This window comes from Propithecus coquereli, unplaced genomic scaffold (assembly GCF_000956105.1).
Source record: "Propithecus coquereli isolate 6110/MARCELLA unplaced genomic scaffold, Pcoq_1.0 Scaffold451, whole genome shotgun sequence".
Classification (NCBI taxonomy): domain Eukaryota; kingdom Metazoa; phylum Chordata; class Mammalia; order Primates; family Indriidae; genus Propithecus; species Propithecus coquereli.
Window position 1 is genome coordinate 192,168 of NW_012150297.1, and position 25,217 is coordinate 217,384.

At 38.6% G+C, this 25,217-nt stretch overlaps 1 protein-coding gene across 1 annotated transcript in view; it reads left to right on the forward strand.

Moving 5' to 3' along the window:
• The window catches only part of ELP3 (elongator acetyltransferase complex subunit 3), an 83,224-nt gene that overhangs the window by 48,930 nt on the left and 9,077 nt on the right, over positions 1 to 25,217 (forward strand). Inside the window, exons 10-14 of the mRNA XM_012654923.1 lie at positions 3,253 to 3,446; positions 11,062 to 11,152; positions 12,472 to 12,537; positions 13,837 to 14,064; positions 14,971 to 15,052. Of these exons, the coding sequence (XP_012510377.1) occupies positions 3,253 to 3,446; positions 11,062 to 11,152; positions 12,472 to 12,537; positions 13,837 to 14,064; positions 14,971 to 15,052 (661 nt within the window). The remainder of the gene's footprint in view (positions 1 to 3,252; positions 3,447 to 11,061; positions 11,153 to 12,471; positions 12,538 to 13,836; positions 14,065 to 14,970; positions 15,053 to 25,217) is intronic.

The window sequence follows — 25,217 nt, forward strand, 5'->3', positions numbered from 1 at the left end:
CAGCCTCAGACTCCTGAGCTCAAGTGATCCTCCTGCCTCAGCCTGGGTCTACAGGCACATGCCACCATAACCGGCTAATTTTTTTTCTTTTCTTTTGTAGAGACGGGGTCTTAGTATCCTGCCCGGGCTCATATTTCTTAATACTATGCTTGGATTGCTATTTCTTGGTTTATCAATTTTAGATAGATTCACTTGCTTCTGGTAGTTCAAGATTTAATTCTTTTCTACTCTCCTCCCATTCTCCCAATATTTTTTATATCACTGTTTTAAATTATATTACCAGTGTTTGCATTATAATTCCTGCATACGTTATTATTCGCATGGAGCCAAGTAACACACTGTACTTACCCAGTATGTACATACCTACCAAGTGTAACAGGAACATTTCTGTTCTTGAGTAACCTTGCTTTTCTGTGGAGTTATCAGTTCCCTTATTTTTTTTTTTGTTTGCTCAGTATTCTGTGTGCCTATAACTTTCAAAAATACAGACTCAGTGTTAAAGCTCTCTCAGTGGCCTAACTTCTCAGATATTCCTATCAGTTCCTTTTTCAGCACAGAGACCCAACTCCTGGTGGTCCTGTCTTCCATCTCCAAACTGGACTGGCCTTTCTCTGGGCCTAGTTCCCAGGTACCCACGCTGGGGCTTCCCTTTCCTGCTCTCCTGGTTGCATCCTTTGCTTTGTGTGCCCCCAGTTACCCTCTTTATTAGTATACCCCTTCATCTTGCTGAAACACATTCTCCAGCAGCTTCCTAATAAAAGATTCATCGTGGGAAATAAACCCTTCGCATGCTTGAAAATATCTGTTCTACCTTTCTGCTTAAGAATTCTAAGATAAAAGTCATTTTTCCTCAGATTTCTTTAAATACGTTGTACCATTGTCTTGCAGCTTTTAGCACTGTCGTTTTCATTTCCAAGAGTTCTTTCTTATATTCTGGCTTTTCAGTTTTCTGTAGCATCCTATTCTTGTTTTATGGATGTAATTTATCTTTTCTTAGCTCTCTGAATAAATTAATTATAGGGTTTTTTTAAGTTTTCTTTTTCTTTATACAGTTCCTCTGTTTCCTCCAAGTGCCTTTTTTTCTTTTTGTTTTGGTCTTCCCTTCACATTCTAGGCTTTTCCCAAGTTTCTGATGATCCTTAGCCAAGTGGCTGCACAAGGTCTACATGGCCACCAGCTGGTGTGCTTCGCTGAGGAATGTTCATATGGTAATAAGCTCGCCTCATGGATTTCCTCAATTTCAGTATCCTGAACTCTTATGTAGGGTCATTTGATCAATCCAGAGATGAACTCTCCAACTTCCCGCTTGGGGGTGGGTGGCCTGGGTAAGTCATGGGAAATTGGCTGCTGATATGCAGGGAGCAGGGCCGAGAGTCCACCAGTTTATGTGCCGGCTTCTCCACTTTAGCCTGGATCCTCACCTAGGCCTTACTTTGTACTGGAATCTCAGAGTCCGGGGGCACTCTGGTTTCTCCAGGACCGAACCATCTCGTGCCTGTCCAAGAAAGGCTAAGGAATGAGGGATAAATCCTCCACGTACGGACTCAGATCCAGTGCCCCTGTTTTTATTTCCAAGTCTCTCTCCCATCCTGCCCAGTTCATGGTACTTCTGGTCCGTGAGCCTTCCTGGGACTCTGTAGTGTGACCAAGCTGGCCTTTTATTAGTATCCTCTTTTGCAGATACTTTGCCCTTTTCCTCACTTGCAAGATCATTTACCAGTCTTCCATCCTGTTCTGTCTCCAAAGAATTTGTTGCCATCACTTGTCCCCTGTTGCCTTCTTTCTTGTTCTCTTTGTTCTTCTGGGTTTATGCTTTTTAAAAAATTACTGTCATTTTAGTGTGATTGTGGAGGGAAAGGAGAGAGACACATATTTTAATTCTCCATGTTTAACCAAAAGTTCAGAACCAATTCAGTCTGTCTTCATTCTTTAAAAAGGTATATATCTGCCCACATGTCTCCTAAACTTATTATACAAGTACCAGAAGTATTTTTCTGAAATCCTGTGCTCAGATGTGGATTCAGACTAGGTAGAGAATGGCTTCCATACATGTTCTTTGTGGAATGGTCACAGGATATTCATTGAAGATGTGATGAACTTTAAAAATACTATAGGACAAGTTACACAATTACAGAAGAGTATCTCTGAGACCAAATGGTACACAAAGAAAACAGCATTTAAGAATGTCACAGAAATCAATGAGAGTGATCAAAAAGTCTATAGTTACATTTCTCTGAAAAGCAAGTTAAACAATGGAGAGCTTTATAAGAATAAGGTAGCGGAAGATAGAAAGCATTTTTACAGTTTGTGAGATATAGCACTGTTGGCTGGGTAGATGCTATGGCCACGGTGAGGGTGAGAGGCAAATATATAAATCCACCTTCATTCCTCCAATACATACCGTGCAAGACAAGATGAGAGCAGATTATTAGCGCAAAGTCATGGAAAGGAGAATGCCTGGTGTCTCCTTGCTACATCCCAAATAAAGAAGTAAGGCAGTCAGCTGGGATGACGTAGTGTAAGAAATGCCTGCGCCAAAGTAGCTGAGGAGATGTGTTGCCCAGTGTCCTGAGAACAAATGGACAGCGTGGAGCCCAGGGTCGAAGTGCCAATTGGCCTGAAGACAAAGTAGTCTTATCCAGGGAATCTTTTTCTGTAAAGGGCCATATAGTAAATGTTTTAGGTTTTGTAAGCCAGATGATGTCTATCACAACTTTTTAAACAAGTCAATATGTCCCATTATTAAAGGAGAATATTGTCTAGAGGTGAAGGCAGACATTGATTGTCCTGTGAGGATGTTAATTAAGAAAGAGGTAATACGGGGTCCAGTGGAATTTTCTTAAGCAGGGCAGCTAGTATTTGAAGGTAAGGGAGGCCTCTCTGAAGAAGCGACATTCAAGCTGAGACCTGAAGATTAGCTAGAAGAAAAGTCAATGCACTTTCCAGGCAGAGGAGGTTGCCTTTGCAGAGGTGGAAAGGCCAGGGGGCGAGGGGTGGCATGAGATGAGATCGTGCGGTAGACAGGGACTAGATTGGCGAGGGCCTTGTAGTCCAGCACACACGTGCTTTGCTCCAGTGAGGCCACAAAGACAGTGAGTTTCTGTTCTGCTTGTATGCCTGCCCTGCTCAGGAAGGAAAGGCAGCCCCAGGGCCTGCCAGGGGTGTGAGAAAAGCTGGCCCGGGATTGAGACTTCACCCTGGGTGATCTCTGCGTAACTAATGGAGAAATAATTTTCTCTTCTCTATTCACAGGAGTTTTTTGAGAACCCTGCTTTTCGTCCTGATGGTCTGAAACTCTACCCTACTCTGGTAATTCGTGGAACTGGGCTTTATGAGCTTTGGAAATCAGGAAGATACAAGAGTTATTCTCCTAGTGACCTAATTGAATTGGTGGCTCGGATTCTAGCCCTTGTGCCTCCATGGACTCGAGTATACCGAGTGCAAAGGTAGTGTGTTAGCTTTTATTCTGAAAATAATTGGTGACTAGTTCTTCTGTTTATAATTTCCGATGAGAATAGTCTGATTTCATATTGAGGGTTTTGAATTTATTTTTATTAAAAATAGGATATCTGGAATGCTATCTGTAAATAGAGCGGAACGAAAATGAAAGGATAGCATGTCCAAGCCACTTTGCCAATATCGTATTTATTCATCTGTCCATTCGCTCATGAGCCTGGAGTGGATTCATGATGGTAAACAGGCATGGCGCTTGCTTCTGAGGCGCTTACGAGCTAAATCGGGGTGTAATTCAGTCTAAATACAGTCATGGGTATGAGAAGAGGAAGCGTAGCCATGTGTCTTGTCCCTGTCCTAGAGCCTCTGAGGGAAAACACAAGAGTGGCAACAATCATTCTTTACAGACATTAATGTAAATGTGGAGAAAGTGATGTATTCTGAATAGCATGAAGAAAATAAAATGATCTTAACTGTTTTTCCTTTCTAGAAATTTGGAACAAAATTGGAAACAAAAATGCCACAATTTTTTTTAGGAATTTAAAACACTTCTGAATAACTCATGACTAAAAGAAGAAATCAAATTCCAGTTATAAAATATTTAGAAAATAGAATGTAACAACAAGTCAAAACCTATTTGATATGGTCAAAGCTGCTCAAAGGAAACACTTCCATTATTTAATGTCTTCAAACTATAAATCGTCCTCAGACTCACCAAGAACATTACTAGTTCCATTATTTTAAAAGAGACTGTACCGCTACCTCTTGTTTTACAGGATTCCATTAAATTTTAATTCACCCACCTATTTGTGAAATAATAGAATGTCACTTCAAAATCTGAAGCCTACATCCTCCCTCATAAACACCTTAAGCGACATACTGATAGAGAAATATAAGTGACAGTCTGGCCTGCTAGAACTAGAGCTCGTGGAGTCTTCTCTGGGCCGAGTCTCCCAAAGAGGACTATGACAGGGTCATGATGAGAAGAACTGAGAATGGGGACGTTCCTTCAGCAGGCCTCCTGTTGCTTGTCCATAATACCATGCCTTTCTCGTCACATGACCTTCTGGCCATATACGTGTTCTTCATTCTTCCTGTCACGACCCCTTTACACTTTTCCTAGAGATTATGTTTGCTGCTCTTATCTTCTCCAAGTCCTTATTTTCTCAGTTGGTCGTAGGCCGGGAAAATGGCCCATAGTGATATTTCATACTCAAATTGGAAAAAAAAATGAAGCCCTAAGAAAAGCAGAAGGCAGAAATGAATGGATTAGAAAACCTATAAATTCTACATAATCCCGATATGATCTCTTTTGGAACGGGTCAAGGTAAATCTAAAGTTCATCTCTGAGGATCTATGTTCAAACCTAGCCAGGAAAGATCTATGAAAGAATGAGGAGGAATCCTCCTGACCAGATGTTGAAAAGTTCTACACAGCTACAGTAATTAGAGCAAGTGACACTCAGGCCAAAAGAGGCAACAAAAAAAAAAAATATGAGAGTCTGGAAATAGTTCCCAAATATATAGAGGAATCTGTTATGTGATAAAGGGATGGGGTGTTAGTGAGAGAGAGAGTTTAGGCAATAAGTGATGTATCTGGACGTTTTAGAAAAAATGCAGCTGTTTTCTATGTTTATACTTTAATCCCCATAGATTGAAGATTGGGAAAAAAATAGAAGTAGTAGAAAAATTGTAGGTAATATGTAATGTTAATTCTTCCCAAATTGATCTAGAGATTCAGCCCACTTCCAGTCAGAATTCTAGCTGTCTTTTTCATTGAAATTGATAAATTGACTCTAAAACGGAAATGGAAAAGTGCATAGACCTCTTTCATTCCTGGGCTTTAAGAGCCAATGTGTGATATTTGTTCTTATACAAGTTTCCATTACTATTCACTTTTTTAAATGTAGCTCACTGTGGACTAACATTCAGTAAGGCACTTGTTTTTCTGTAAACATGCGGAGGATTCCTTCAAATGTATTGTGTTACTTTGTGTTTTGCATTAGATGTTACTGAACTATTACTGTGGCTACATGCACGGGAATTCATAGTTACTATATTTTGCGTCTTGCTTTTTACCCATTTTTGTTTTCACATTTTATTTGTATATACTACATCGAAAAATGATTCAGATTTATTTTACGTTGTAACCTGCTTTTTGTTCTCAATAATCGCTGAAATTCTAGACTAGGCTTAGGCAGTGCTGAGATAGGAAGTGAGATTTCATTTACTAGTCAAACTATTATGTCTTGTGTTTCTGCTATGTACTAATTCTTTTTTGATAATGTGATTTTATATTTTTTTCCACCAGAGTTTGTAGAATATTACTAATTATCTAGAACTTATGTTTTCTTCTTGATTTCTAGCCATATAGTACTATCTTAACATGAACAAAATAATATTTTCTCTACAAAACTACTAAATCACTTTCAATATGTGTCAATAACAAAATTACATTATTTCTTCAAAAAGTTCCTTGTAAAATTGGGATGCATATTTACATAGCAGTCCATTTTATACACTGGCAAATATGCTGTGTGCATCTTTGCATTCCAGTTCTTGTTAAAGACGTAGAATAATCTTCATGGTTATAATTTTAATGGCAGCATAATACTCTATCATTTTAATTTGTCATATTCAGTAAACTGTTCCCATTTTTAGACATTTAGGTTACTTCCAGGTTTCTTTCCTTTTTTTTTTTTTTTAAATCATTATTCTGACCTCCACTACAGCTAAAATCCATGTACATAGAACTTTTTACTGCTGTTGAAGTAATCTCTTAGAGTAGTATAATCTATGAGAAAAATTACCCATGGTAAAGGATCTAAGCATCTTTTTTTCCCATTATTATTATCTTATCTTAAATCCCTTCTGGAACAAGGATAGTATAAGTAAATGTTACAGCTTTTGCTATATATGTTGATAATGGTTTTCCAGAGGGATTATATGAATTTAGAGTAAATAGTGGCTTTATCATTACCACTACAGAGTTGGATGCTAATGGTATTTTTTATTTAATTAAGAGAATTAATTTCCCTAGTTATTGGTGAGGATTAATTTTTTTCCCTTGTAACTGATTATTATTTGTGCTCCTCATATTAGTTGTCTATTTATATCTAATTTGGCTGTCATAGAATTTGAATCATAAAGATGGTGCTTTTTACTGAGATAGCTCAAAAAGTTTATAAATGTTACCTCATTTTGAATTCTCTCCTCTCACCTGGACAAATAGCTGACTAGGGAACCAAAACGCCACATCCATATATAGTACACTTAATAACAATTCAATAACTCTGTTCTAGCGAAACAGCTTCATATCGCTGTTTGTTTATTTTTTATATATTTTTTTTTAGGAGACAAAGTCTCGCATCGCCCGGGCTGTATGGTCACAGCTCACTGCAGCCTCGAGCTCCTGGGCTCAAGCAACATATCTCTGTTTAAAAATCTTGTATTCCATTTCAGGGTGTTTTAAAATTTATATTCAGATATAGCTAGAATTTGGCATGTCTGAACTTCCAGAAGGAAACTCGTTTAAGAGGTAGATGGTAAAATTTTGAAATAAAAATGCTAAGAAAGGTGTTAATTGGTAACTTTAAACATTATATACAAATGTGTGTGAAGGAAGGCTGAGTATTTAGACAATGTTAAGCGGCTTAGAAACCTTCTGATTTGGGTAAAGAGATTCATGGGGTTTTTACTCAGTCATGTTTCTTCCAGTTTCCGTCTCAAAAGTTTTAGAGCAATTCTAAGAATTTAGAAAACAGCTATTAGCCTAAGAGTACAGTTAAGCATCCTTGCTGTGTTTATTTTGAAAGTAGTTGATTGTGTCTTGCTAGAAAGAAACCACTGGCAAAGGAGAAAGGCATCTTCCCAGAGTGTTTAATCCAGATGATTTTAATAATTATAGTTTATTTATTTTTGTTTTAAATCATAAAGGAAAATCATTTGTGTCTTTCTGTTCTGTGCATTCAGAAAATCTGCCTATTTCTATATAGGTTCACCTAGTGGCAGCTTCTACCAATTACAGGCAACACATAGTGTTGACTAGTGAAGCTCAACTTACAAGGTTTGTGGTGAAGATTTTAGGAACTATTTTTAAGGCAGGTATCACAAGGGAGGAACCAACAAGGAAAGGAAGATAATTTGAGTGAGAACATGATGTTTCTCACTTTAAGTGATATTTTACTGATTATTTGATGTTTTTAATTGGTTATTTTCCCCACCCTGCCACACCACCACCCCTCTTTAACTATTTTATACTGTTTAGTTTTATGACAGTTGAGGTAATAGCATCTTACTGGGTGTTTTTATGACACAGCATCCTAATAGAAGAATCTGTATTCTAGCCCTGAAGGGTGCAGTAAATGAGTAAATGTAAAATTCTGTCCAGACACATGGAGTCACATTAAAGCGCTGCTGCCCACAGGCTATTTGACAGCTGTCTGCCTTGATGTGATATTTAAATCACAGTGAAACATTAGAATAGGAATACCAATTTTCAACCAAAACATGTTTCTGAAGCTTGAGAAAATTGAGATCAAAAGTCTAGACAACACTTGAAAGGATTTTGATGAGCAAATTGCAAATATCAGCACCTCTAAGCTTGAAATGTTACCTGTTGAAGTAGAAAAGTGAATATTCTTACATGTAATCTCTTCAAGCTAAGAAAATGAAACTAGATAGAATCAAATTGAGAAACCTAAAAATAATTTTAACTCCTACCTAGATGGATGTGACAAGCTCAAATGGTCAGTAATCTCATCTAGGTTTTGAACTCCTGCAAGGTAGTAACAGTGCCTATTTGTGTATTCCAGATCGCTTAGTGCAGTACTTTGCCCATTGAGATGCTCAGTGTGTATAGAATTGTCTCCCCTCATTTTCAGTGAAAAAGATTTTATCACTGAAAGTGGCAATTGCCACATTTCTGTTCCTTAGAGGGAGAACTTCCATCTGGTATACTCCAGGCATGTCACTACCAAAGACCATTAAAACCATGTTACATTTTTGTAGCGACAGACATAAATTTAAGAACATTTATGAACCATCACCATCATTGTAAATCCCTGTGTTACCAGGTCCTCCCTGATTGGTCCTCTCTGGTAATCAGGGCCAGCTGCAAGGACACGTGACCTGTGCAGCCTCCTAGCACCTTGCACTTGGCCTAATGCTCTACCTTCACCATCTTGAAGTTATTAATTTTTTTTAACAAGGGATCTCATGTTCTTATTTTGCACTGGGCCCCCCAAGTTATGTAGCAGCTTGCTGGTAATTCTTTCTGTCATACAGTTCTGCTTAGAAACATTGTATGAGAAAACCTACTTGAGAGAGTTTACTTCTATTGAAATTTTTAGTGGCTTTTAAAAGTACCAGTTCGTTATTAAAAATATCTGTAGAGACCATCTTCCCTTCCCTTCCCATTGCCTGTGGAGGCAGTGCCACAGAGCCACGGCCGGCAGCACGCCTGGCACCCGCCGAGATGGAGAGGTCGAGGGGGAGCACAGAGATGGCAGCTCGAGTTGCTGGGAGATTGGTTACACTGAGCAAAGAAGTTATTTGATTTAGTAAATGAGTAAATGTGCTAAAGATAGGAGAGCCAGCTTTCTCACTGTCTGAAAGGGATATACAAATATTTGAAAGGTAAAGACTGAAAAGAACACCAAGGCACCATGTTAGTATTGGAATTATCAGTATAAAATTGTGGGCTTTTTAATTTATATGTAGAAATAGTTACATATGTATGTTTATATGTGTACATATATACATACACACACATCCGTATATACGTACATTTATTTCTTAGTAGTGTACACTGACGGGGTCTAAAGGCAGTGACATCCCAGTAGTAATGAGCACAGTGAGTGCCCAGATCTTAGTCTCTAAATACCATTTTCCATTAAAAGGAATCAAGGCTTTGAAAAAAGACTGTTTCCAGGGCTGGAGCAGCAAACATATAAGGGGAACATGAAACATCTTGTTCTAGAGAGTAGAGAAATAGTCAAAATGATGGGGACATGTCAAAAGGACCCAGCAGCCAGCCTGGATTCACATCCACTGGCCAAAACAAATTTAAGCAACAAATAATGTTACTGTTGGATTACAACTCATTGAATAAAATAGGAATCCATGAGTCTATACTGTTATAAATAAATGAATGAATAAATAGAAAAGAAAGAAAAGGTCTTCTTTACAGTACAAGGTCAACTAGTAAATATAGAAGGAATGACAGAAGTAGATAAATTATCATTTGGTGACCATTATAAGGAAGGTGACACAGACAGGAGTCATCAGTGGATGCAAGACTGGTAGTTGGAGGTTTGATGAGGAACAGGACATTGGTGTGATACTGACATTTCTCCCCATAAAGTGTTACTCAAATGCAAAAGGGGAAATGGTGACTACAGTGGAGACCCCTGGCAGACACAGACTTGACCAGAGCATGCCCAGTGGTGGAACAGGTGAGCGTAGCACAGCTGCTGATGCGACTCACTGTGAGGAACACAGCATCATTCTGTAGTATTTCTGCCAGAAACTCACGGCCTGAACCTGGTCCTAGAACTTGGACTTATCTTAGATTTATAGTGTTTTAATGGAAACTGTGCTTGCTTCTAGAGCCTAATAGACTTATTGTATATAGTTCTTAATGCTAATTGATTGGCTTTTGATACTTTTGCGGGAGGAATATCTCATTAGAATCAAGTGGATGAATTAGCTAATTGCATTTAACATTTGAAAGGATGAGTGAAAAGAGAAGGAAAAGACTCAAGTCGATTCCAAAGCAGAATGAGAAGAAAAGATAATTGGCATATTCTTCACATCTTTCTTCTGCTCAACCAAATGTGAGACAAAACAAATTAGAGACTTGTCTTTGAATAGGAAGCAGATGTGCTGAGTATATTCTTAACTTCAGATTTTTTTTTCAGCTGTTTTATCTTTAGATACTGATTTTTGTCTAGATGAGGGTGTTGGGGCTACTAAAATGGAACTCGTAACTTCAACTTTTGATTGACATCTCCTTGAAGCCAGGAAATAAATTTTATCTCTTCTTATCTTTAGGCAAGCTGTCATTCTTCTAATGCAGCGTCAATTTTAATTTAGATTTTTAGGAAACAAGGGAAAAAGATCTATTCTTTGAGACCAGTTGTTGGCTACGCCAGGCTTTTGAGCTTCCAGGTTACTTGTCATTCAGCAACTCTATGGGAAAGTGTTTGTAAGCTACCTCATTAAAAAAAGTCTGTAAAAAAAATATTTATTTCTTGTTTTATTTAGCGCAAATGTCTCTTCAGCCAAAAATCCTTACTAATAGATTATTGGACTTTTTGGCATTTGTTTTGCCCTTTGCAGTCTTGCATAAAGTGATTTCCATCAGGTATCTCTCATAAAAACCTTTGAGAGCTCGGTGAAAATCATAATTTCATCAGTGGGAAAACTGAGACGTGGGGAGGCTCTGAACCTTGCTTCCTGGTTGGAATATTGAGCCTCTGCTTTCTTGGTCTGCTTCATAGGTTTTTCGATTCTTTGTTTTTGTTTTTGTTTTTGTTTTTAATATCCCTGCCTTCCTGCTATAGAGAATGATTTCTGTTTTGCAATAGCTGATGTTTTTCTCCTGCAGAGATATTCCAATGCCCTTAGTCAGCTCAGGAGTAGAGCATGGGAATCTGAGAGAGCTGGCTCTGGCGAGAATGAAAGACCTTGGGATACAGGTAAGACTAAATGCAGCTGGCAGACCTTAGGTGTGGAGGCTCCTGAAAATAAGCACACACTAATCTCTGCCTTTTAAAAAGCATCCCAAAAAAAGAAAGAGAAAAGGCAGCAGCATGCAAGTGTTCATTAAGAACGTTTAACTATAGTATTATACATTCCCATGCTAGCTACTTTATAGAACTACTGTAGCTAAAGGACAACAGCTACATGTAATGGATTAAATATCACAGAGATTTATGATCCTTGTCCACTATACAATTTTTGTTTACTAGAATTCATGGACTCTACATCAAGAAAGCATTATCTTGGACTGGTTCTCAGGGCATGGAAATAGCTTTATTTTTATAGAACTGAATAATGAGCTCTTATTTTTCCCCATTGAATGCTATATATATAGCAGTCCTTCATAAATATACTATTAGTAGAATTGCTTACATGACATCATCAAATTTCCTAGCGTGATCTTTTCTCACTGGAAGAAAATGTTAGAATTCTGAAAAAGGAAGTTTATGGTTTTTTGTATAGGGAAAATTATATCATATGACATGTAATTGAATAAGGACTTTGTCATTCGAAATGTCAGGTTATGTAGCACGCATACTGGGTGTGAAATAGAAGGCTCTCACGGTGCCTGGTCTGTGCATTGGCATTGTCTCTGGGCAGTTTTGTGCCTCCTGGGGGTGTTCAAAGAGCCATTTGTGATTGTGGCTCAGGTTGTGGAATACATAGCTCTAGCTTCCTTCCTTCTTTTTTTCATTTCTTTTTGCTTACCTTTCTTTCTCCCTCCCAGCCTGTCTCCCACAGTGCCTTTCTCTGCAAAAAAAGAAAAAGGAAAAAAAAACAGCCATCTTCAACATGCATCTTTTTGACATTTCTAAAACGATACAAATACAGTGAGGCTAAGAATGTTAACTGACAAAATGGTGAAGGTTTTAAAAGTTTAGGAATTTGCTTTTTTCTCTTCTGTATACATGGTTTTGGATTATACTTTCATATAGTTATATCCCTTGGGCAAAAGTATTTTTTAATTTTATGACTGAATGTTCTTTCCCCCTAAGATGATATTAAATATTGGTTTCTTTTGGATTCTAAATTTATTTTTAAAGCAATACTGTACTACTTCTTATATTTCCATTCTGCTTTCCCCATTCTCAAGTTTATTAAAGATGGTTTAACATTTTAATTCTGTTCTTTTATCTCAACGTAAATTTTGTCCAAACTTAATTTTGAGCCCAGGGTTTGACAGAGGGATTTAGATAAAAATCGAATAAATTACCAATTTTATATTTGCCTCCCCCCACCCCCTATTTTTTGGCAGTGTCGAGATGTGAGAACCAGAGAGGTTGGAATCCAAGAAATTCATCACAAAGTACGGCCATACCAGGTTAGTTTCTTCATTTTATAGAGGTTGGGTTCTGTCCTTAGATCCTTGCCAAGCCTGGACCCACACCTTCTTACCGATAGGACCAAGCCCTAGAAATGAATAACTAAGAGCAGAGGGTAATTGAGAATTAGATATAGACGTCAGGCCAGGACAGCCAGAAATGAGGGTAGCTGAACTATAGAAGAGCCTGGTTAGGAGAACAAAGTCTGAACCTCATTCTAGATCGCACTGTCCAATGGAACTTTCTCTAGTGTTGGAAATATTCTCTGGTCTGAGCCATCCCATATGGTGGTGACTATTGAGCACTTAAAAGGTGGCTCGTACAAATGAGGAGCTGAATTCATAATTTTATTTGATTATAATTAATTCAAATATAAATAGTCACCTGCGACTAGTGGCTACCTTCAGATAGAACATGGTATGATCTGTTTATCTTTCTGTGTATAACTGTTAAACTAATGCCCATTGTGATAATCAAATGAATTGATTGGCCCTTATCAACAGGGGTTCCACAAAAATTAAGTGTAATGCTTTAGGCATTCATTGTATGTAATGAATTAACTTCTCTCTTATACAGGGATAATATCTAGCTATTTGCCAAATCTGTGGGGTTTGACTCTTGTGGAACCCCATTTGAGAAAGGCTGGAATAGATGATTTCTGTGTTGATGTTTCTGTTCTCGGCATCAATTGTTTGTTTAATTGACATTTTTCACATTTAGAGCCCTTTGAGGGAAAAATTAGACCTAACACATTTTGCCAGTTTCTTATGCAGTCCAGTTATTTAGCAAGCATTAAGCTGAGCAGGAATATAAGTGTCTGTCTGAATTATTCACCTCATCTGGGTACCATCTGCCCATATGGGGAATATGTCTGGGTGAGACCGTGTCCACATGAGTAGATTTCTGTGTATTCATATTGCCACATATTGCTTTTATTTAGCCAAAGTACTAGGGCCATTTGTACAATGAGTGGAAGAGTCAAAAGCCTGTGTAGACTGCTGCCACGAGAGCTTTCCCCAAAAGCTACTCTCCAGTGACTGGATTTTCTTTAACATTTTTATCCCATAATTATGCATGCTATTTTAAGTGTCCTGTCAGATACCATACTTTCTTAGAATTCCATCAAAGAGCAAGTGACCAGTATCACAGTTTTTCCCCAAAGGCAGATTTCAGTGGAGGAGATAAAGACTAGAAAATGAAACCTGTGGATATCAGCCTAAATAAATGCACACAATTACAAAAGTGAACTTGGTTCTTTAATTTTGAGAAAATACTTTTTGTGGCTTTTTATGAAACAGGTTGAATTGGTAAGGCGAGATTATGTTGCAAATGGTGGCTGGGAAACATTCTTGTCATATGAAGACCCAGATCAAGACATTTTGATCGGCCTCCTGCGATTACGAAAGTGTTCAGAGGAAACCTTCCGTTTTGAATTGGGCGGAGGGGTCTCCATAGTCCGAGAGCTGCACGTGTATGGAACTGTAGTCCCTGTGAGCAGTCGGGATCCTACTAAATTTCAGCATCAGGTATCCTGTCTTCCATTCCTATTTGACTCACAACTAAGAAATTGCCCAAGTAGGAAAAGAGAAAAGGACAGAGTTAGGAGGGGAGGAAGAGACAGAGGAGGAAGAAGGGGGAAAGAGAAGCGTAGAACCAGCGGAACCAGTGTTTCAGTTGTCCAGAGATGCTTTCCCTCCAAATTGCACCTTTTGGGGGGTAAGGGGGGAGGAGGGAGGGATAAACCAAGATTCAGTCACGTGGAATATATCAGATTGAACCATATGGAATTGCTATTTTTTGAAAGTCAGAAATTATCCAATACTGACAATTTCATATGAGCCAACCTATTATGAAATCAAATTGATGATATGAAAGCACTTATGAAATATTAGAACACTTTATAAATATAAGCTGTATTATGTACAGTGGAAGCCTAATCCCTAAACAACCTAAATTAATAACTTACTTTTTAAAATTTCAGGAAAATGTACTAAAACCACTAATGGTGGATATAGTGTAAGCACCAAAATTGATGATTAAAAATCTTGCCTGGTTTCTAAACCCTTCTAGAAAGTGGAGGGGCGATAAATAAATGTTCACTGCCCCAGACCTCCATCACCTGGAGATTGCCTAGAACTTATCTAAAAAGAAACAGAAGTTGAGAAGAACTTCCTCCCTTGCTGTAACTAGATTACATCAGCCACAGAATGCCTTTCCATGGCTCTTGTTGGAAAGTTATACCTTTTTTAATTGTCTGCTGCAGTGTACTTTTGGTATAATTGAATGGTTTCTTTTTCATTATTCCCATAAATGGGCTTTGTCACTCTTATTTTAACAGATTTGAGCAGCTACTAAATTATAGCCTTCTTGTTTTATGGCCCCTCTTAATGGACTTCCTTCCCTCTGATTTCCCCTTCCCCACCTCCCCGCAGGGATTTGGCATGCTGCTGATGGAGGAGGCAGAAAGAATAGCCAGAGACGAACACGGATCTGGGAAAATAGCTGTTATATCAGGTAACTGGGGGAGGGCCAAGTTCACGATTTATTCACAGTTTGAACTTGGTACTCTCTTACCCCTATTTATGGTTATTATGTTCAGAATTGGGCTGAGCTGGCTAATGAAGGATCTGTGCTCAAACAAAAAGAAAATTATGAAAGCAGTCTGGTCGACTAGAGCTTCCCGAGCTGTCTGTCTGAGGGGGCAAGACAGTGATCCATACCGCGCTTCTTCGTGTTGCTGTCTGTCACGCTGGTCGGCACGGTCAGCTCCTCTCTCTGCTTTGTGCCAGTTACTCTGTCTGGAAAAGTGGAATTGGATGAGACAGATCCCAGAAAAATGTAAACCGACGTGGAGATTATCACTATTGTTGTTTAGAAAATTAAAACACAACTTCAGTTGCTGGAACAGCTTTTAAAGGCAGAGTTCTTGCTCCTTAAATTTTGTTCTGAATGACTTCGTTGCTGGGGAACAGCTCTCCCCTCTTTGGGAGTGTAGTGCAGGAAAAAATTTTCCCAACCCTCTTAGGGTCCCTGCCTGGGTCAAAAAATTGAACTGACAAAGACAGATTAATGGGAAAGCACACAAATGTGTTTAATGTAAGTCTTTTGGGACTAGAGAGCCTTTATAAGGAAATGAAGACTCAAAGAAATGGCTAAACCTGGGCATTTTTATACTAGCTTTGATGCTCAGTGTAGTCACGGGAAAATATCAATATGATAGCGCAAAGGAGCGTGAGCAAGAGGAATACCGGGGAAACTGGGCAAGGCCTGTTCGTTCACATTCCACCTTCAGAGACAAGGGTGTTCCTTTCCCTCAGGTCTCACCTGAGGGTCTTCTGACGTGCGTCAGGCGAGAAGGGTGGGGGAATGTCATAGAGTCTTTCCTGGACACGCTGTTTTCTCAGATTCCTTCACCCTAAAATGTTCAGTATGCTGAGGCTGGGTTCTGGGTGTGTTCTGAGCCCCGCCAGGAGCTTCCCCACTCTCTATCTAGGACGGCACCTAAGTGGGCATGAAGAGGAAACCGTGGTGTAATAATGTGTCAGTGGGAGAAGAAATGAGGGATGTACCCTTTCACTTCTACTCTTCTCTAGTGTGTCCTTACAAAAATTACTGTTTCCAGTGGGAAGCCAACAGGGTGAAAGCCATGATCAAAACATAGGTTATGTTTCCTGCAGCATTTTGTTTTTCCACTGCATTCCTAAAGCTAAAGTACCCCTTCTGAGAAGATAAGCTTTCTGAAAATGAAAGTTGAAATGAAGTTTTAAAAAATCAGTAAGTTGTTGCCGATCAATAAATCAATACCCATGCTCAGATTTTAAAGATTATAAACTGCGAAAACCTAATGACCTAAGCTCACTTAATCATTATCCAGGCAGATTAATAAGGCCTTTTTTTAACATGTCTAACTTTATGTATTTTTCTGTTATCTTTAATCCCACAAAGGAAAGGTAACTAACTACATGGGGCTCACCTAATAGACACTGATACCTGAAATAAAAAATGTTTGCGTCTCAACTGTTTAACCTGTGGTTGACCAGAAGTACCAGGAAAGGGCCAGACTGACTTGGAGTATATATATATATACACACTGTGTCAGGTTGATAATATACGAAATTTCCATAGTCGCTTTGGCCAGAGCACTGTCAGTGTTTTCAGTGAAGTACTTCTGAAACTTTAATGTGCTCATGGATCGCCTGGAAATCTTGTTAAAATGCAGATTCTGACTCATTAGGTCTGAGTGGGGCCGGAGAGCCTATATTCTAGCCAGTTTCCTGGTGATACCTATGCTGATTGTCTTCAGACGGCGCTTTAGGTAGCAAGGTTTTAGTATTCTCTTCCAAATGTATTCTTTTCCCGATCATTAAAGTAATGATAACTCCCCGTGACCCTGGCGGTGCTGCACTCCGGAAGTCTGATGTACATGCATATGATTTCCTGGTGTCTGCAGGAACCTAATCAACTTCAAAACTGAAGAGCATCCATATTCTGTCACTGCTCTACATTATTCCATTTGCCTTCGTGACATCTGCCTCTTTTTAGAGATATTGCCTGCAGAGAGGGCCCCTGACTCGCCTGAGGTCATATCCAATTGCTCAGAAGAGCCTCAGTTTCTGCTTTTTATGAGCCGGGTGTTTTTCCAAGTGGAAATCAGCATCTGTCCTCTTTCTGTCATATCTACCTTTCTAGCTCTTTGTCATAATTTAAATAATAGCTCAATTTCAGACCATCTGCATGTAGAATTTTTCAAATAACAAGAAGAGACTTGCTCAGAGTAATAGGGAAGAATCTTTCTCCCTGTCAGGTGGTACCATAGCTCGACTACAGTTCTAGCCAGGGGGTGCTTTTGGCCAGAGGGTTTCTACAGGAACAGCTCTGGAATGCCCCCTGGAAGGAACTGAGTTCTTCGGGAGGAAGGACCTGGTACGTGTTACTTCCTGTCACTCTGGCCTCGTAGCCCCACCATTGCTTTCTGTAGGGGAAACCACATGGGCCTTGACTTTGACTCAAGCTCTGGTCACCCTTCTAATGAAATAACTAAGAACATTTGCTCTGTAGGCAATGCGTTATTTCTCCAACTTAGTAATACATTATTGTTGTATTTAAGTTTTGGAATCAGCCACCCTAGAAGTCCATTATTCAGAACTTCAAGGAGGGCAAATGTCAAGTGTTTGTTATTATAATTTTTTTTTTTAATGTTTTTTCCCTTCTATGTTTGTTCCTTGCGCCTTTGGTCTTTCTGACTTGAATACAATGATATGTGTGCATGTGTTTTAATTGGTTTTATAAAAAATTAAAGTTATTCTCTATAAATTGAGCCTTAGAATGAAAATCTCTTTATGATAGTGCTGGTGTTTGTGGGCTGCATTTCGTTAACAATACTTCATTAGATTAGATGAGAAGAGACACTGACATGGGGGGTAGAGGGGAGAGCAGGTGGCCGGGATTCCATTCCTGCTTTGCCAGTAGTAGCTCTCCTGTGATCCAGGATGATCTTACTTGGTCTCCATGGGCCTTTATTTCCTTATTAAAAAACAAGTGGGTTAGGTTATCTTTTACAGTTCTGACTCTAGAATTCTGCCCCGTTAGTATCTTAACTTCTTTAGTTCTCAGCATGACCAATTATGTTTTACTGATTGCATTTTAGGTAGATCCTTTTCTGATGCCGTATTAGGAGACCCTTTAATTTCATCGTTAATGATCTCAGTCTCATTGTAGACTGGGTGTTTGGTGATGAAAATGATGATAAAGTTTCCCATAGGTAGCTAATTCTATCCATGATTTGTGAATGCATATTAACTTCAGTCACAACTGGTGATCCTTTGTGACCTAAGCATCCTACATTTTTTTCTGACCTTTCTTGTAAATCCATCCTGGTTCTAGGTCTGTAGGCTTTTGTATAAGTCATACACAATGGTGGCCTAGATATTCCGTCCTGGCATCACTGATAGCTTGAGTAAGGGAGAGACAGAATCATTTATCATCTTGGTTATTACTCTTACTGTGAGAGTAATGCATTTATCTAGAATTTTTAAAATTACATTCTGATTCATTATGACTTCCCTTTATGTTGGCAGCAGATTTTTTTCTGTAACTTGGATTTATAATCTTTGATTTTGCCTCTAGACAATATTATTAACTAGCAGATCTGATTTGAATCATTATCAGAAAGACTAGGTATCCTTCTTTTCCTTATTAATAAACAAATTGTTTTTTATCTGTTATCTCTATATACTTTGTTTACAGGTATACACTGTATTTTATAGCTGTTTTTTTTAAAAAAAAGACTACTTTCTTGTTTATCAAAGTCAAATGAAACACTTTCTTAAAAAGAGAGGCTTTTAAGTTCATTCGTTTTATTTTTTTTTCAAAGTACACATAATTGTCTTAGTAAACTGTTTTAAGGTTAACCGTCAGCTCTAAATGTGAAAATTAAACAAAGCAAAAATGGAATGTTTAGCCTCATCAACTTCAAAATTACTGTGTATCGAGGGAGCAGAAAGAAGGAGACGTGGCCTTGCCCTCCAGGAGTGTTCGTCTTGGGCTGGGCAGCTAACTCAGTCTTCACCTCGTTTACTGTGCTTATCTACAGAGGAAGATGAGTTTTCTCCCTACTTAGATTCCAGATTATTTCTCAACTCCAGATTAATTGCTTCAGAGTAAGAAAATATTCTTTTCCTGCATATAAAAATGCATACATTAGTATTATAAGAACAACCAGTTTACAAAATTATGTGTAGGCAGAAAGTAACAGCTAATTGCTGCTAAATATCTAAGCGAAAAAATTAGTCCCTATTAAGTCCAGGTGCTTTAGTTATCTTTTACCAATTTACCCATATAGCTTCTATCAATACACATCTGTTTAAGGTTAACAAATTTTATTTATTTAAAAACTATGATGTTTCTCTGCTTAGATGATCAGCATCCTTTCCTTTAAAAATATTAAGATGGGAGTTTTTCTTTTCCCTCTCTTCTGGCGTAAAGTGCAAGGAATTATACTGGAGAGGCTAACCACAACATTTGCAATGCCATCACTAATAATCACCATGGAAACTGGAGATCTCTGATGTCACACTGCCCATACCATTTCCAAAAGGGCAAATATAACTGTTGATAGCTACTATTTAAAAAACCATTTAACACCCCCAACAGAATGAATTTTTTCTTTTGGCAATTTTGGCCAAGTATCAGATCCAATCATGTTACTGTTTCAGTTTGCCAAGCTAATTGCTATGCAGCAAGACGAACAACTATTCCCCAAGCTGCCCTGACTACCTTCGTCATAAGCAGTATTCTATTTGTGTTCTTTCAAGTAGAAAATTAATATGGCCATCGGCCAAGAATTGTACAAGGCTGATAGATCACACAATGAGGGTGAGAAATGAGGAAAATTTCTGAATGGTTGATGACAGAAATCACTGAAGTCAGGGACTGATAGCCATTTTGTTTAAATCTATTAAAAAGCCAAAGAAGGAAGGAAAGGAGGTAGAATTTAAATATAGGGTAGTTAAGTCACTATAATGATGAGATCATTCTTAATCATGATGCTCAGAGCTGCATCTGTCGTCCCTACTGGTCAAAAAATTAGTGTGTCTATTACTTGTATCATCGATATGGCTTTCTAGGACTGAAATTAATGATCTCGTACCCCAGAACCACTGATTAATAAAACCATAGGTGGGCAGAAAATAGTACTTGTTTCATTTCATTAAACTACAAATGGCTGAGATTTACTTACTGGACCCCAGAAACTCACCTGTATTCCAGGCTACTACACATCACCCTGAGTTTCAGGTGAAGGTTTTTTATTCTTTGCATTATAATCTAATTGAAAAGAAGGTACATTTGTAACTAGGTCTGATAATGGACTCCTAATCCCCACCAAAATGCCTAGAAAAGCTTTCTTCATTATGTCATATCTGTTTGCTAATGGAGACAGGAAGCCTGCCAGATGCAAACCGGTTTGTGGCACGTGTGCGTGTGTTAATACAGGACTTATCAGAAAGGAAGGGGAAAGATCATTTGCCCTTTTGTACTCTGTCCTTCAGTCCTTTACATGATCTTTTTAATAAATTATCCCCTAAATGTCCTCTAATTAAATGCACATTTTCTATATATTCCTCTGTTCCATTTTGGTATTCTAACAAGGATCATACATGTTTCTTTTTTTGGTGCATGTTCCAATGGGATTTATCATTATTATCTTTTTTAAAGATAATAGATGCAACATAAGGTATTGCTTCGCTATAAGAACTCTCCTAATTTCAACAGCATTATTAATCAGACTAGCCTACATAACATAGAATACTACTTTGCTAGATAATGAATTAGCTAGATATTTGCTAATTGGTGTCTCTGTTGCAGCTCCCCTGTGGAGGCATTGCTGCCTAGCTCCTCTCCACAATCTTTATTCCATGACTGGACATCTATTCATTTGTAGGTTCATCAGGTACCAGTTTGTAATGCCAGAACATCTATATTAGTTATCTGTGTGTGTAATAATACCCGAAAACTTAGTAGCCAAAACAACAATCATTTATTATCTCACAGTTTCTGTAGATCAGAATCTGAGAGTGACTTAGCTGGGTGCCTCTTGCTCCACGCCTTACAAGGCTGCAGTCAAGGTGTCAGCCAGGGCTATAACCGTCTCAAGACTCAGTTGGAGCTGAAGGATCCACTTCCAAGTTCACTGTGCAGTTACTGGCAGGCTTTGGTTCCTCACTGAGCCACATGAGCCTCCCCAGACGACTGCTTGCTGCCCCCAGTGGGAGTGGTCAGAGAGGGAGCCCTTTGAGATGGACGTCATCGTCTTTTTATGACCTAACCTCCGGACAGAGTAAATGAGGCTAGCTCACTGTCGAGGGGAAGGGGTTACAGCTGATCCAGGAACACAGGTTGCCATCCTGCAGCTGCGTAGACTGCGTTCACTATTCTGTGAATACCAGAATTTGGGGAATCATTTTAGACACTGCCTATCACAGTGTGACTTCTGCCCAGTTCTGTTGGTTGGAGTCATTGGGCCAGGCCAGATTTAAGGGAGCTAAATTCCATATCTCAAAAGAGATTTGGTGGCAGCCATCTTTGGATACTATCAACTAAGATGGTAGAATACATTTTCATTACTTTGTGATTAATAGGCATCCAGTCCCTTTATACAGGGAACTTCATTTAGACTTCTCCCAAGATAGACTCTTCGAGCATACCTAAATTCAGGGATTCTTGTCCCAGCCCCAATATCAGATTTTCATATAGTCAATCACAGCTGCACAGCTGCACCTCACACTGTCCCAGGCAGAGTTTGGCAGGCCCAACAAGAAGCACCTACATCTGACCCTTCATGTATCATCTCTCTTCCATGAGGACATTCTTCTATTTCTTCTTGCAAACTTACTTCATATCTTATGCTTTAGGTGCATGATACTGGCCATTTATATCTCCCTTCTAGTTATGGAACATAAAAAACCACCTTTGGACTGAGGACACGTGGTTTCCCTCTGGAGGTTTCCTACCTTGAGCTGCATGCCCTCTCCCAGCAAACACTTGGAGATATTTTAAGTGCTGTGAAGTCATTTTATTTTTCATTAGGGGAGTTGGTGAATTACATATAACATAAAATTTGCCATTTTAACCACTTTTAAGTATATAATTCAGTGTCATTGTACAACCATCACCACTATTTCCAAAACTTATCACCCCAGACAGAAACCGTGAACCCATGAAGCAGTAACTCCCACTCTATACAGTGACTGTAACGTGCCTCATTGTGGATCTCCTTGAGCCCATCCTGCTTGGAATTTGCTGAGCTTCCCGAATGTATGGATTCATATCTTTCATCAAAGTTGGGAAGTTTTCAGCCATTTTTTAGGATATTTTTTTCTACCCTTTACGTTTCTCACCTCTCTCTGAGACTACAATGATGCTTGAAGGTGTCCCCCAGGTCCCTCAGGCTCCGTTCATTCTTCTACCTTCTTTTTTCTTTCCACTTCTCAGACTAGACTGCACGATCTGCAAGTTCACCGATTCTGCCTTTGCCTCCTCATACCGTTGAACCCCTCTAGTGAGTTTTTAATTTTAGCTGTTGTGCATCTCTGCTCCAGAATTTCTATTTGGTTCTTTTTTATAACTTCTGTTTCTTTATTGACATCTCTTCTTTGTTCACACAGTGCTCCCCGATATCCTCTAATTCTTCGTCCGTGGTTTCCTTTAGCTCCTTGAGCATATTTGACACCATTGATTTAATGTCTTTGACTGGTAATCCCAGTCTTTGGGCTGCTTTAGGAATAGTTTATGTCAAAATCTTTTTTCCTGTGAATGAGCCATTCTTTCCTATTTCTTTGTATGCTTTACCATTTTTTGTTGAGAAATAGTCCTTTGATTTTCATTACGTGGTAACTCTAGAAATCGGATTCTTCCCCTCCCGAGGGATTGCTTTTGAGGGCTGCAATTATCCATTTATCCAGTGACTTTTCTAACCTATTTTTGCAAAATCTGTATTTTTTGTTGTCTGTAGTCACTGAAATTTCTGTTCTTATTTCTGTGATCAGCCTGTGACCTGAGAGGGATCTTCTTAAATGTCTGGATCCAAGAAAAAAGGGAGTTACCTCTCTTCAGATCTTCTGATAGATCACACCAGGGAAGTCAGTGCAGCCAGGTTGGGGCCAGAAAAAAAGGCAATCATCTGCACTAGTCCCTCCAGGAGCCTCCGGACTAACAATGCGCAGCCTCAAATTTTTGGAGGACTAGGTCCTTCCTGTCCACCCTAGTTCCAGCCAGCTGCCCAGGAACACAGGTTGCCATCCTGCAGCTGTGGTGCAGCTAAGGAATGGGGGCTGTAGATGGTTCGAGCACGCAGCTCCCTGACCGAAGTTGAGCAGCCTATGCCTCATCAAGCACTCCCCTAGTCGCTGTGTCTTCTCAGGTTCCAGCATTCCATAATACTTGGTTCCGATTGTTTTTTCCAGCTTAATGGTTGTTTCAGCAGAGAGACTGACCTCTGGAACTTCCTACTTTGCTATTTTCCTTCTTAAGTCTGTATTTAAAGAGATTATAAATAGAAGGGATTCCTCTTCCTACCAGGTTATAGGATGGCACAGTCTTTAACTTCTGCAGAGATACACTAATGATTTTAGACATGAGTAAAGAAGAGCAAATGATCTGCGATGCAGAAGACATTCTGCACCAGTAGGAACAGAGCCACTCCACTGTGATGCATGATTGTAGACCCTCCTACATCATCAGATCACGGGCCAGACTCCCTGTTAAAAAAAAAAAACTTATTAAGAGCTATCAGGTAACCCACCAGCATCGCCCAGCTGTAAGTTACCCATGGTAGCTTCTATTTAAAGTCTCTAAACCACCTTGTAAGTTACCTACTTTTATTCTTTCCTCCATACTTTGTTATTATCTTGCTCTAGCCTTTTCAAAACATACAGAAGAACCTTTAGGCTGCTTGGTTAGCAGACTCTGCTCAGGTATTCTCTGTATGTCCAAGGTCATGGAGAATAATGTATTAATGTACTATATTAATGACTTGTAATAACCAGCTACTTTGAAGAGCTAACATTCTGCAGATAACCTTTATTTATTAGCTTTGTAAGATTTTTTTTTTTTTTTATTGAACAGGAAAAAAATTCTCTCAAATCTTGAGGCTCGTTGAGTTCATTGGTTCATGATTTCAAACATTCAGAATAAAAACCTTTCCCCAACTTTCTTTCAGTGTGCATTGTTGAAGAGTAAAATATTGCCATCCTACCAGGAGATTGATGAGATGTAATAAAGTCTCATTTCAATAGCAAATGAACGAAACTAATGAATATATTTCCTTGTATAAATGCTGGTAGGCATATATCAAGCACTCAATAAATAGTTGATTAATTGAACCCGAACGTAATTAAAACAGTTTCTTTAATTAGTTTTTATTTCACTGATTTTTTTTTATTAAACAATCATGAATCATCACCTCAGTCTTTTGTGTCTAATCAAAAAAAATTAGATTTAAATTTCAGAAGATTTAGCATATTTTCTCTCTCAAGTCTGGCTGTGAGAATATGACGTGGGCTCAATTTCAGTTTAGTTCAGTAACACATTTCTGGCAATGAAGGGCAGCCTTGTGTCCTAACAAGTAAGTTTCAAAGAACAGGAATGCCCTCCAGTTAGATAATTCATTTTCCTGCTTCACACATGAAAATGTCTAAATTATTAAGCCAGAGTTTTTCTTTCCTTGAAGAATTCCAAGAGATAAAACTCTTCAATTTCCAGGCTCTTAGTATGTACTGAGTAAATACTTGATCAATTAAACCTCCTTCATTATTTCTTCCTTTATTAAATGACATTAATAATTCCCTGGTCTTTCTTTGTTCAGTTGAAGTCACAACCCAGGTTCTCTTGTTTGTTTTTCCATGGACATGAAGAATTGATTTAGTTCCCCGTTTAAACAAGCATTCATGTAGTTGCGATTACTTAATCTTCCTCCTTTGCTTTTTCACTTTAAAAGTTTACTGTAAACTGTAACAAATAGAAAAGTTCAGTAAATGTTAAACAATGATTTGTTCAATAAAGGCCTATATCTCTTAGTTTATTGAGGCTGCTGTGACAAATACCTGAGACTGGGTAACTTACAAAGAAAAGAAATTTATTTCTTACAGTTCTGGAGGCCTCATGACCTAATCACCTCCTAAAG